Raw genomic sequence first — 14,736 nt, 5'->3', positions numbered from 1 at the left:
TGCAATGGCATGGCACCCATATTATTGTGCACTGAGGCCAGAGGCATGCTTCTTGCCGGATATGCTCAGTGCACCCCACAGAGTAGTAGTCTGTGCAGCAAGGTTTAATAAGGCCCCGGAAATTATTAAACTAAGGGCCACCTCACAATGCAACTGAAGTGCCTGAGCAGAAGTGAAGCATCCGCTTAGGTCAGACACTTCAAGAGAGATCCTGCACTTGAATGACACCCAACATTCTGTCCTTCATCCCTATGATATTTCCAGTGCATCATGTGCTAAACATTGAGAATGCTACTAAAATAATGTTTGCTTTATCAGTACATTTGGGTGCAGGTACAGACAGACTCTAAGGAGAAGTGGTCCCAGAAGCTCAGCAACAGGACTACATTATCGGCTCCAGCAAGTTTTTCCAGTAAGTAGCCATACAAACCACAAAGGTTCAATCCACTGTCTTTGATAATAGGGCTGATCTCAGGCAGGGTAGCGGTCGTGGTGCTAGCTATAATTAGCCTCAATGCACATGAGTTAGGAAAAGTGATCTATGCTTCCTATTCCTGATCACTGACCCCTGTTATAAAGCACATGCATGAGCATTGGGTGAGGGCAAGTTTAACCTCAGTTATGATGACCCCTACAGTTGAATAGCCTGTGAACACTCACTGTCAAGGCTTACATATCAACTTCAATGAAGTATCAGAGGGCACCGGATACCATAAGAACTTTATCCTAGGGCTGATTCATCATTTTCAGGAGAGATGGGAAAGAGGGAAAATTATCAGGGAAAAATTAAGGTAAAACTATTTTCATTCCATTAGCTAATGTTGAACCCTCAGACCCTACCTGCCCAAGAAGCACTTCGGAAAAGTGCTGAGTTTCCGTTTTCTGTCCTTGATTACATTTTCCTGTTTACACATCATATGATAGAGCTTTTCCCCTTTTTCGGAGATCATCACCCAGGTATCTTGTTCCACGCCTAGTTTCAAACCTAGTGAAAAAAGTCAACATCTTTTACTTTTCAAAACTACTACAGAAATTGTTGTACACAATTTACAGTAGAAATCTGTTAAATTAAGTGATTTTTCCACTTATCTGGAAAAATCATTTTCTAGAACTCCTCTCTTTCCTGATCCACAAACTCTTTACTGAATTACACTGGCAGTCGCATAAAAGAAGTTGGGAAGCCCAGGAGAATCTCCAGAGCAATTTTTTAAAATTACCTCCATTAAGGAACCCAACAAATCTAACTGAATTTAGAGGAACGCTAAAGTTGTACCGTTGTTTAAAAAGGGAGAAAGAGATAGACCGAGTAATTACAAGCCAGTCAGTCTAACCTCAGTGGTGGGCAAATTATTGGAGTCGACGAGGGACAGCATAAATCGTCATTTAGAAAGGCACGGGTTAATCAAGGATGGTCAGCATGGATTTGTTAAGGGAAGATCGTGTCTGACTAACTTGATTGAATTTTTTGAGCAGGTCGATGAGGGTAATGCTTTTGATGTAATGTACATGGATTTTAGCAAAGCTTTTAACAAGGTCCCACATGGCAGACTGGTCAAAAAAGTAAAAGCCCATGGGATCCAAGGGAAAGTGGCTAGTTGGATCCAAAATTGGCCCAGTGGCAGGAAGCAAAAGGTAATGGTTGACGGATGTTTTTGAGACTGGAAGGCTGTTTCCAGCGGGGTCCCACAAGGCTCAGTACTAGGTCCCTTGCTTTTTGTGGTATATATTAATGATTTGGACTTGAATGTGGGGGGCTTGATCAAGAAGTTTGCAGATGATACAAAAATTGACCGTGTGGTTGATATTGAGGAGGAAAGCTGTAGACTGCAGGAAGATATCAATGGACTGACCAGGTGGGCAGAAAAGTGGCAAATGGAATTCAATCCAGAGAAATGTGAGGTAATGCATTCGGGGAGGGCAAACTAGAAAGGGAGTACACAATAAATGGGAGAATACTGAGAGGTGAAGAGGAACAAAGGGACCTTGGAGTGCATGTCCACAGATCCCTGAAGCTTGGAGCACAGTAGATAAGGTGGTTAAGGAGGCATATGGAATACTTTCCTTTATTAGCCGAGGCATAGACTATAAGACAGGGAGGTTATGCTAAACTGAACTGTATAAAACATTGGTTAGGCCACAGCTTAGGCTACTGCGTACAGTTCTGGTCACTACATTACAGGAAAGTTGTGATTGCACTAGAGAGGGTCCAGAGGAGATTTACGAGGATGTTGCCAGGGCTGGAGAATTTTAGCTATGAGAAAAGATTGGATAGGCTGGGTTTGTTTTCTTTGGAACAAAAGAGGCTGAGGGGAGATTTAATTGAGGTATATAAAATTATAAAATTATGATGGGACTAGATAGAGTAGATAGAGAGGACCTATTTCCCTTAGCAGAGTGGTCAGTGACCAGGGGGCATAGATTTAAAGTAATTGGTAGAAGGATTAGAGGGGAGCTGAGGAGAATTTTTTTCACTCAGAGGGTGGTGGGGGTCTGGAACTCACTGCCTGAAAGGGTGGTAGAGGCAGAAACCCTCAACTCATTTAAAAAGTACTTGGGTGTGCACTTGAAGTGCCGTAACCTACAGGGCTACGGACCAAGTGCTGGAAAGTGGGATTAAGTTGGATAGCTCTTTTTCGGCTGGCACAGACACGATGGGCCAAATGGCCTCCTTTTGTTCCGTAAATTTCTATGAAATCAAAACTTAACTTTCACTGGGAGGCATAGCTGAAGATTCAGAAATCATTCAAAAATGATAGCCATAGAACTGGAAACCACAGTGAAAAACCTTGAATAAATTGAAGGTGTCCCATTAATAATCTAAGCAAAGGAAAAAAAAATAGAAAAGGAAAGCACATGTGAAAACCTAAGGAAATTATTCAAATCCACCATGGAAAAAGATATGTTCCAGTGAACCCTCAAAATCTCAGATTGAAAAACATTTGCCCAATTCGGGATTTAAGAAGTTCATTGATTAATTGAACTGGGCATCTTACATACAGCAAAAGGAAGCAAATTCTGAAAAGAAAAATCTAATATTTGGAAAAAAAACTTTAACCCTCAATTTTAACCTAACCCATCCAGCACGAATAGGGTGGGGGATTGGATCGGATGCCTGTTGACACCTTGCCCAATTTATCTCTGAAATGACTTCGTTCCCGTGATTTCCCCAGTGCCACTTTGAGCCAGCCACTTGGAAATCTTTATTATCCATCCGGGATGGTGGCGGGAGGAAGGGAGAACACACTCTTATCTTTGATCCATCCTCCTCCAACTTGGGAAGACACCTGGCCTTCATTTGATGTGGTTGAATTGGGCAATTCAGTAATCTGGTTGATCAAAATTGCCTTTCCCCACTTCAATCTTTCACCATACACCATACTCCAAGACACAAGGTCGCTCTAGACTTTCGAAGTATTTAAGGAATCTTCTTTTTTGAAAGTATAAATATATTTTTGGCTTCTCTCAATGGCTCAGTGAATGTTGATAGTGAGTAACTGAACCATCCGGATCAGGAAGGTCCCAGATTTGATTCTGTCTGTCCTGAGTTAGTTAAATCTCAGTCAGGACAGTTGTAGGGATGCAGTAATTTTCAAAAGTCTGAGATGCATTCTTCTGTCACGCTGTGAATATTAAGAGGATATCTGCCTTTTGTGACTTAATCTTACTTGGTCTTGACAGAAAACAAATAGCAGGTATGGCATAAAATCAGAATTCCCAAACCAGGAGCAGAAAAGCTTCAACTGCGTCTCCTTTGGATGAGGAAAACCTATCACACGATATCCAGAGCTTTCCATGTTGGTTTGATGTAATTTTGAAGAGACTCAGTTCTTTACCCAAAGAAAGAGGTTGGATCAAGTTCCGGTTCTCATGGCAGCACGTCATATGATTTCACCATTCTGCACATTTAAGACTCTTAACAAATAATGTGTTACAATCCTCTACACCCATGATAAAGTGCTAAGTCATTGTTGAGAAGTTTCCTGCTCCGGGTGTATGCCATGGTAGCTGATCCATGCTCGAAATCCCACTGTTGAATTGTTTGATCATATCTGGAGTCTTGGCGGAACAGAAGGACCAAATGGAGTTCCTGAGTTTCAGGAAATGAATTTGTTTCATCGATTTTTCTTGCAACCTTTAGGCTAGAGAGCCTCTCAGACTCCAGGAGTGCAGCATTAAGGCAGAAAAATTGAACATTCTCTTAGAAATTTTCTGTAGCTTTGTTTGGCACGAAATACTAATAGAACAAGAGCTGATCAGAAAATTAAGAAAAGCTGTAGAACCAGGAAGTATCCTACTGTAGAAGAGATAAAACAAAAGAAATGTTGGTTATGCTGAAGCTGGTATAGCTGAATCAGGGACGTTCCCCTGAGGTTGTTTGGGCCACCCCGACCACCTTGATGACCATGGATATTCTGGCTTGATGATCCGTGGAACATAGACACCAATGGCCACATGCCATTGGCAAGTGTGCAAATCTGTGAGCCACAATATTAGGTCCACAGTAAAATCATAACTCTGTTGAATATCATGTTTTAGAACCATGCTTCTTCTTAAAAGAATGTATATGGTTTCTGCCCTGTCCTCAGACATCAATACTCTGGGGCATGAAAAATGTCTTCCATTATAACAGAAATTGTAAAGACTTGAGAACAGTTCAGGAAGCTGACAACAAACCTGTGGTTTTGAAATGCCCTTGTTGTCTTTTCTGCCACCTCTCTGGTGTTCTCATTAACTGCTGACTCTCACAAAGTAGAAGCAGGGTTAAATTTAAACAACTCCCTTGTCTGTTATAACAACTACAAAATTTGGTAAACACCCCAGTAGCCAAACAAGACCAAAGAGAAATACATCATATCAGCTGGAAACAACAGTGAACCACAGAAACCTCTGCATGTCTCTCAGTAATGGCCATAAGCAATGTTCAGATTCAATCAATAAATAAAGTACTAGTGGAAGGCATACGCAATCACATTAAAATTATCTTTTGAAATTAAATTATTTAATCTGTAATCACAGGATGGACCCAAGAACCCTTCTCTATCAATATGTGCAGACTAGTAAAAATCCTAACCCTGATTGCTCTGAAAGTCACATGGCATTTTTCAACTCCTTATACAAAAGAGGGGAATAGCACAGATCTCAGGCTGTAAGGGAAGTGGTGATACTTCAGGATATTCCATTACATTAAGAACCCATATTGTAGAAACCTTTGAAGAAACTCGAAAAGTGGAATATCTGGGAAGGGGTCTTCTGAAATCAGCATGGGACTCGCTTATGGCCCACTACCCACTCACCTGCCCTCAACACAATAGATGCAGAAATCCGTGAACTCCAGCTGCAAACACCCGAACAGAGCACCCCTTCGACATGCTGGAAGCCAGCCCAGCCGCAGGTCATAACAATCTCACAGAAACCAGAAGGTGGTGCAAAGATAGACGACCTCAACAGCAGGGATCAACACAACAACATCTACATGTTTGGCATTCCCGAGGGACTCCATGTCCTTCATCCATGACACTTTATGATCCATGGTGGACTGGAACAATTGATTGGACGTAACTCTTTACAAAGTCCACAGGACAATTGCTCCCATACCTTCAGATCCATATTGCCAGGTTTCGCTGGGCAGCATGGCAGCAAAGAAAATGCCAAAGATGGCTCCAACTCTCCAAAAAAGGTAGCTTTAGTGTTATTACGGGGCCATTCAATTACAGGGCATCATTGCCTGGACAAGGTCTCCCCAAAATCTTTGGCTTGGCTTGGAAGCAAATATCACCCTAACAATTTCATTACACACTCCCTCCTCTCATAAGACCCATAGAGGAACAATGGGTGCACAGAAGCACCCAAATTCTATCTCTGACTAGAAATATGAAAAGAATCAGAGGATCTTCGTGCCACCTGCTTCAAGTTGTGGCATAAAAAAGACATCATTGGGATAGACAAACTGCTCCACCAAGGCTGGATCATGTCCCTCCAGCAACTGGCCAACAGATTTCATCTCGCCCAACACAACTACTTTCACTAACTTCAGATCCACCACTACATCCAAGACCCCACCACGCTCAGTATAATTCAACGCAAACAAACCCTGTTAAAACTGGCCCTCTACAACACACAACTGCCTGACAAGCACACCTAGCAGACAACATAGAAAACCTACATGATTCCTGGAAGAACAACTTGGGAAGTCTGTTTTCAAGGGAAGATTGGAACGGGGTGTTGATATTGCCTCACAATGTCCATCTGTAGCAGAATGAAAGCCAACTCAGAATCCTCCAGCAAACGTACCTCAGCCTGCACAAACTTAGAAAATTGCATCCAAACCAAATAGGTAAGTGCTGGTGTAACTGTGGTCACAAGAGCATACTCATTCAGGTCCTGCCCCTCCTGCCGATCCTTCTGGACAGTGCTGCTGGAAGCCAGTGAAGCGATGACAGACCCAACCATACCTCTGGATCCAAGCTCATGCATACTCAGCCTACTACCATACAACAAGGAATTTCTTCCACTCACCTGCTCAGACAGCCTGTACCCTGGCAGGAAAATGCATCCCCCTGTCAGGGCTCAATACAAGACCCCCCGCCCCCCCACAACAAAAATGTGATCTAAGAAAATGTGAGACATATGCCAGTCAGAACAAGTAATGTATGGGCTGTGCATGGAGCTGGAGAAACACCAGAAGATATGGGACCCCTTCCTGAGGACCAGCCACTCATCCACCCCAAAGTTTCCACATCCAGAGCAGTGCCAGGGCTACTTGTTGAGGAGACAGTACTCATGATGCACAAAGCTGACAAGGCCCTGCTGCTGCTATAACTTATTGCAGCACCTCATCTGTCTCTCCTGTGCAGTCCTGTGTTTCTAAGGTATTTGGGATATAGGGGAGTGAGAGATGGGGGATGGGTTAGTCAAATATGTCTACTGATATGTCACAGGAACTATAGTTTTTAGAGCTTGCTTGATTGCAAATATGTGAAAAGAAAGATGGGAAAAGACCATCAGATCCATCAATGTTCATCCTATCCTTAAATGATTACCTTAGGGAGTTAGAGAGAAAATTCCCAAAGTTTTTCCTGAAATTGACCACAGGCTTTTTCTGTTTTTAGGATGAACATTCATGGATCTGATGGTCTTTTCTCACCTTTCTTTTTTGTTTATATGTAGAGAATCCAAAGCCCTGGACGTAAACTAGGAAACAGTTGAGGTACTACCATGTGGCAAGAATGACAAAAATGGAATAAAACTTCAACTTTTGGGATTTATTCTGGGACATTTTGCTGAAGCAAATGAAGATGGACAGAGAGATAGAGTATTTTTTTCAGAAAATTGTGCTTAGTTTTGTTTGGCCTAAATGCTAAAGACAAAAATATAAAGGTATAGAGAAAACTGGGTAAGAAGAACAAAAACAAAAAGAAATGCTGTAAGCAGCAGAGATGCACACGCTATGTCCAGTTGTGAAGGAGACAAAAAGAAAACAGATGGTTTATGTTGCAGCTGGTGTACATTAGCATCTCCTAAAGGATTCAGACTTCCTCGGTGATGTCACTGCCTCTTGTTATGTGGATGCTAAGGTAAGGGTTCTGTGATCAGGAAAGACAGAAAATGATTGAGAACCTCTATTAGCAGATAGTGGGGTAGAAATTTGGCCACAGCCATTTTTAGGTTCGCGGGTGGCACAGGATATTGGGCCTCGGGCCTCATTCCTGTTGAGCTGGCGGGGCGCGAAGAGACCGTCGGCGATGAGTCTTCGAACATCAGGACAATTAAGTGAGGACCGAGTCGGGGGGGATCAGAAGCTGGGGCGAACGGAGGCGGAGGGGGGAATCAGAGGCTAGGGGAATCGGAGGCCGGGGGGATTGGAGGCCAGGGGGGTTGGGGGAATCGGAGGCCGGGAGAATCGAAGATCAGCAGTGATGAGGGGGGGGGGGCGGGGAGTGGTGGTGACCCATGTTCTTTAAATGTGGGGTCAGGAAGAGCACTCCTGCTCCTCCCGGCTCCACAATCAGTTAAGTATATTTCAAGAACTTACCTTGTTGGTAACAAGCAGCCTCAAGGTCTGGCTTCCCTGAGTGCAGCCAGAACCGGCTGCCTCAGGGCAAACCAATCTTGCTTCAAGCAGGCATTAGGCCCTTATTTGCATAATCAAAGAGATTAACGCCTGTTTCAGGCATGGGCTTTGAATGAAGATTATTTGTCCTTTCCCAATATAGCAGGCAGCACACTTGCGGCTGGAAATATGCGTGCACTTCCTGCCCTCCTTACCGGGGGCTTATTGGCCGATTAGCACCCAAAAAAAAGGCGCTGCACGGCCGAATTTATAGGCCAGCGTCTAAGGCTACAAAAGATGATCTGGTCATTTATCTCATTGCTGGCTGTGCACCTTTCTGTGTGCAAATTGGCTGCCGTGTTCCCAACTTCTCGAAGCATATTTCTTTCATTTCATTTTAGTGTCTCAGTTGAATTTAAAGTGTACTATGGAAAAACAATAGGATATTTTCATATTCTAAAGACACCATGTATGACACTTTATACTTTAGAATAATTGGGTTGCCACGTTGTTAATGGGAGAAAAAAAAATCTTCCTCTCCTATTCTGTACCTTTCTTTGTTTGTTCTGCCCTAACTCTTTCTGTCTCCTATTTGCCTTCGACTCTTTCTATCACCCTCTTTCTCTGACATTCTCTACACTTCACATACTTGTGTTATGTTTGTATCCCTGTCACTGACTCTTATTCTTATTCTTTCTCTTTCTGTCAGTTTTTCTGCAGTTTTCTCTCTTTTGTATGTTTCCTACTCTCTCTGTATGTACCTCACACACCTTTCTCTCGACAAGTCTCTCTCTTTTTCTGTATGCTTCTTACAAACTTCATTTCTCTTTCTCTCTACATATCTCCCTTTCTTTCTGTACGGGCCAGATTTTGCCGTGAAAGTAACAGCGAGGCTAACAGCACTCACCGTTATTTCAGTGCAAATCGTACAGCAACTTCCAGCAACCGCACATGCGCAGTTAAACACGGAAATCCGCAAGATGCTGTACCAGATGCCCTGCTCCTCCGTAAGCTCCGCCAAGACGGCATCTTGCCACCAGGTTCCCCATTCAAATGAATGGAACAGCGTGAAGTTCCTGCACTGACACTGTACAAACCGACTTATCTCGCCAGAAAAAGTTAGAGCTTGTCCATTCTGATGTAACTACCCTTTTATCGGCATGGTAAGTCTTAATGATTGCCAAACAACCTCTCTGGCACTGAAAATTAACTTTAACAAGTGTGGAGTCTCATTCCTTCAGATTTTAATTGTTGTTGGACATTTAAAAAAATTTAAATAATTATTTTTAACTTTTTCTTTCTGTCTCTTTTATCTATGTCTCTTAATTCAATCTTTCTTACCATCTCTTCATTTTGCTTACTGTACCTGGTTTAACATTGAATTCACTATTCTAACTTACACTTCCTGGTTCAGTATCATGCTTCAATCTGATTGGTTAAGGGGATAGACAGTTGCTTGTCCTGTTCACACAGGTCCAAGATGCCCTGCAGAGGGTGCCAGGCTTTTGGCTCTCTAATTTTCAGGAACTTGTCATGCAAAAGCTCATAGAAAGTCTATGGGCAACAGCAAGTCTAATGAGTAACAGGTGCCGTTCGTTTGCTGCTCACAGTAAAATCCGGCCCTATGTCTTTCACTCTCTTTCTATGAAGACCTATAGCCAGACTGGGGCATCAACTCTCTGATGTCCCCAGAAATGATTTCTTCTCACCTTGGGAGCAATGCCAGTTTGTGTGTTAGCTTATTCAGTTTTTGTGTCCCAGTCCCAGACAGCAGACCCCAAACCACATCTGGGCTTGCTTCTCTCCAATTGCTTCCTTCCAGGCCAAGGAAAAGTGAGAGCAGTCATGTCTCGGAGGAAGCAAACGTGGAGGCTGGAGCCAAAGGGAGAGGAAGTGACTAGAAATGGTAGGGATCTGCCTGGCTCTGGGAGGGGGAGTGTGGAGCAGGTGGGAGCAAGTAGAGAGTCAGAAAGGGGCTGGAAGAGAGTGAGCAGAGATGCTGATTCTGGAAGTGGGTAATGAAGGAATAAGCAGAGTGGCAGCATCAGGGTCTTGAACTGGGGAACTAGGACAGATAGAGATTTTGCAGAGAAGATAATGGGGAACTGTCATAGCAGTAGAAATTAGGCTGACATTTTTTTTTTGCCAGGTTTGATTTGTGAAAGTAGAAAAAAAAAGAAGTTTTTTAGCATTGGTGACATAATTGCACCAATCAGCAAACATGAAAGTAGCACTACTGTCACCACAGATACAGATAATTGTGTTAGGTAGATATGGGCACACACCACAAACATCCGATTAATGAATTAATAAAACAGCCTCAGTGTAATCTTTTACACTAGATATGTCACAAACATCTGCAGCAAATTTACACTTAGCTGCTTGAATACAGATTCTTTATACTTTAAATCATCTGACAAATAACTGTTTATTGTTGTCCATCTCAATTTTTGATTGCTTTAACTCTCATTCCTTGTCTGTTTAAATCATCCGTTATCTGCACTCTCTCATACAACACATCAGCTCTGCCCCTCCTATCCAACTCTTCTAACTCTTCACATAGTCCCTACAGCCAGATTTCTCTAGCTTCATCAGTCTCTCTCCTGAGCTCGCTGTTCAATCTCCTGTATGTTCTTTTGCCCTCCTCTGTGTTTCCTTTGTTCATCCATTTTAACCAGCATTTCCTCGGTTACCCATAATTGTTTCGCCCTTTTGCCCTTCATCAGTCCTACCGTTTGCTCGGCACTTTCCCTGAAAAATAAAGATGGACAGCTATTGACTGACCCAACTGAAGTAAGAAACAGATGGCACAAATATGTTGAAGAACTGTATGCCAAAAAGGAAAACCCAGTTGACATTGAAATATGGAAGGAAGATGAGGGGGTAGTTGATTGTATGGACCCTGAAGTCCTTGAGTGTGAGGTGAGGATTACAATAAATGAGCTCAAGAATGGGAAAGCCGCAGGCATTGGTGAGATTCCAGCAGAATTAATTAAAAACATGGGAGAGAAGGCAATAAACAAACTCGTTGATTTGTGTAAAACCATGTGGTTGAAAGGGGAATGGCCAGATGATTTCATGAAAATAATCCTGATACCATTGGGGAAATAAGCTAAATACTAGCAAATGTGACAAGTTTTGTACCATCACTGTGATTCCATTTGCCTCAAAGATTATGCTCAGATTACTTACAAGAAGGTCAAGGGCAAAAGGAGAACAATATCTTGGATTTCGAAAAGGATGTGGATCAAGGGAGGTAATAGGGGTAATGAGAGTTCTGTGCAACAGAAATATAAAATATAAACAACGGATGTGCATTTTCTTTGAAAATTTTGATAGAGTGAACTGGATCAAACTAATGAAGGTACTACAGAGTATTGGTATGGATTGAAGAGATGGACACCAGATAAAGGCTTTGTACATGGGACAAATTGCAAGTATTAGGGTAGCAGATGGAGAGTCAGAGCCAGAAGTGATTGGAAGAGGAGTGCGACAAGGGTACTGCTTGTCACCTGTGTTGTTCAACGTGTTTGCAGAAGCAATGGTAGAGGAAGGAGTGAAATTTAGAGGTCCTAGTAAAAGCTGTCAGATTTGCTGATGACAAAGCCCTGGTAGCAAGTACCATGAATGGAATACAGTGGTAGATAGAAAGCCTGAATGCTGCAGTAATAGATTATGGAAAGAAGATCAATATGGGTAAGACCAAAGTTATGAATGTTTCCATAAATGCAGGTGAAAGAGTGAGCATTTTAATAAATGAGGAACAGTTTGATCAGCTGACACAATCTAAATATCTGAGAAGTATAAGGACTGAAGATGGCAGGTTTGCCAAGGAAGTGAGAGTTAGGATTACAATGGGAAAAGTTGCATTTAATGAAAAGAATAGGATATTGACTGCACAACTGAATAGAGAACGGAAGAAAAGATTAGTGAAGAGCTTGTTATGGACTGTGGTGCTGTATGGTGCTGAAACATGGACACTGAGGAAAGAGAAAGCCAGGCTTCCGAAGAGCTGTGAGCTGTGGGTTTGGAGACGCATGGAGAAAATAAAGTGGATAGATAAGAAAAGTAATGAGAAGAACGTAGTTTGATTGATGTCATCACAAAATGGCAAATTAATTGGATTGGGCATGTGCTGAGAGCGGTTGGACAATGAAAGAAGCAATACAAGGACAGTTGGAAGGAAAACAGACCAAGGTGGAAAAGAAGGATGCTTCTGGACCGCCTGAAGAAGGGAGATCTTCTGAAGAATTGAAGAGAGGAACACAAGACAGCAATGAGAATTGATTTATAACTTGCCTTAGGCAGACCACTGATGATGATGTTCTGTTCAAAGGAATAGTTTAATCTAACTTTATTCTCAGATACTTGCCTATTATCATTAATTTAAAAAAATAAGAAATCAATGGGCTATCCAGCTGATAGAAGTAGAAATACTCACAGTCACAAACTATACCAACTCTGGAACACTCTTTTAAAAGAAACTCTATAAGCTGCTTTTTTGAAATCATAATCATTTTTCCCTAATGTGAATGTGCTATGTTCAATGTCCTGAATACTGACTGTAGAAGAATCCAAGTTTGCATATAAAATACTGTTAAGATAAGAAATTAATTCACATGTTTTTGTAGCTTTTATTGCATACTGGCTATCCGAACTATCTGCCAATATACCATAAATAAAAGGACTGCAAAATTTAGCAATTTAAGGTCAGAACTAACACTATATAGATACATTTTTGCTTGTTTTATCTTTCCTGAGATTATTCATGGTAAATTAATTTCATAAATGCATTTATAAGTATGAAGTTTTAATCTTACTCTTTCTTCGTTCTCGCTCCTTTAGAAAGGCCTCCAACCATTCCTGTTTGTCTTCTGATGTCTTTGCCATACAGACAAACCATTTATTTTTGGCAGTATTGTGTATTTTCCAACCATTGATCACCGTATGACCACTGCTGTGATAATCCGCTAGAAGAGAGAACAATGCTAGTTATACAGACGCACAGCATGTACTCTAAAACCCAACAAAGGGAATATTTTTAAAACATCACAAATGTTTTGAAAAGATTTGATCATATTTCTCCTGCTTCCTTGAGCATCAACAATGTATGGCATAAACATGTATAAAGCTGTGAGAGACGCTGAAATACTCAGTTCACGAACACTGAAAATGACCAATTTTTAAAAAAGGAATTGAAAGGTTTTCATTCATTTGTTCGGAATGCATATTTGGATAAATACAACACAATGGTAAATATGAATAGCTGCATCGAACTTGAACTAATCATTGGTAGCAGAGGTTATTATGCCTATTATACATTAAAGGATATCATACTGTTAATCATCAATATGAAAAAAATAAAAATGTATCTGTATAATGTATCTATTTTCTAATCATTTGAATTCACTAATTCACACTCCAGGCAGTCAAACTAATTGCACCATATCAAATTATTTGTAGCACCATATAATATCTCTTGAATGACATCCATAACCAATATTGTTCTGCAGCTGAACGCAGCATGTCTTTCACCCAATCCAGTGTACTACATTGCAAATAACACTGAAAAAATCTCACCCAATTACTTACAAAATTAGAGACAGCCTTTAACAGTACAAATTCATAACCAGCGCAGAGGCAATAGTTCCCATTTTTGTCTATACTGTGAGCTCTTCTATAGTTGCAGTTAAAAGCTACTTTAAATAAAGCAACTCTCTGTAATTTGTGATTGTTTTTATTTATCCACTCTGCTATTTGTATATGAATACACAGAAAGCAAAGCAGATTTTGATCCTTTTTAATGAAACGATTAAAAGTTTGAGAACAAGAAGTTTATTGTTAGTGAGTAGTCCAATGATTACTGTGAAGAATACTCAGAGTGGGGTCAACACATAATCATGAGCAGCCAGGTCACATGCCAATTAGCCTATAGATTGCTAAGAGAACAAAAGCCCTGAAAATCCATAGGTGTTCCACCTGTCTCCTGCTGTATCTCTGGGACACTACTGGAAAATGGTACAGACTCGGATGCACTTGGTCGCTACCATTTCTGGGATTTTACCAACATGTCTTACATAAGATAATACTGTATGAGAATAAAAGTAGCTGGATTTTACTGAAAAGTGCCCAGAGTACAAAGGGTCATATAGAAGAATGGAATATAAAAAATACAAGAACTGGCAGTTCTGCTGATAAGAGATCTCCATTGATCAGGGAACAGATGTCGTTCATTGAGACGGTCAGTCTGTATGAAGCAATTGTCAGCAATAGGTGTCCTGTACAAGGTAATTGTCAAATCAAAGAAGTCAAAAGACATCCAAGCCTAGCCATTGACTTTCTATTGTATAGTCACAAATGGTGTCACTCGAGACCACATGTTTGCCCTGGAAAGTATAAGAGAAGAAGTTTTGACCAGCTCTGTCTTATCACAGGGTCTGCTCAGACGAGGAGGAACGCGATGGACACCTACAGACGCTGAAAGACGCCCTAGTAAGAACAGGATATGACGCTCGACTCATCGATCGACAGTTCCGACGGGCCACAGCGAAAAATCGCATAGACCTCCTCAGAAGACTAACACGGGACGCAACCAACGGAGTACCCTTCGTCGTCCAGTACTTCCCCGGAGCGGAGAAACTACGCCATGTTCTCCGCAGCCTTCAACATGTCATCAATGACGACGA

The 14,736-nt window shown here is 41.5% G+C and overlaps 1 protein-coding gene across 5 annotated transcripts in view; it reads right to left on the bottom strand.

Annotated features, from left to right (window-relative positions):
• The window catches only part of prex2 (phosphatidylinositol-3,4,5-trisphosphate-dependent Rac exchange factor 2), a 428,462-nt gene that overhangs the window by 291,587 nt on the left and 122,139 nt on the right, over positions 1 to 14,736 (bottom strand). For all 5 annotated transcript variants that reach the window (XM_067980312.1, XM_067980313.1, XM_067980315.1 and 2 more), the window contains exons 9-10: positions 12,871 to 13,020; positions 841 to 985 (exon numbers count right to left, since the gene is read on the bottom strand). In XM_067980312.1, the coding sequence (XP_067836413.1) occupies positions 841 to 985; positions 12,871 to 13,020 (295 nt within the window). The remainder of the gene's footprint in view (positions 1 to 840; positions 986 to 12,870; positions 13,021 to 14,736) is intronic.

The sequence above is a fragment of the Heptranchias perlo genome, chromosome 3 (assembly GCF_035084215.1).
Source record: "Heptranchias perlo isolate sHepPer1 chromosome 3, sHepPer1.hap1, whole genome shotgun sequence".
Taxonomy (NCBI): domain Eukaryota; kingdom Metazoa; phylum Chordata; class Chondrichthyes; order Hexanchiformes; family Hexanchidae; genus Heptranchias; species Heptranchias perlo.
The sequence above is the reverse complement of the archived record's forward strand: the minus strand, read 5'-3'. Positions and strand labels throughout refer to the sequence as shown.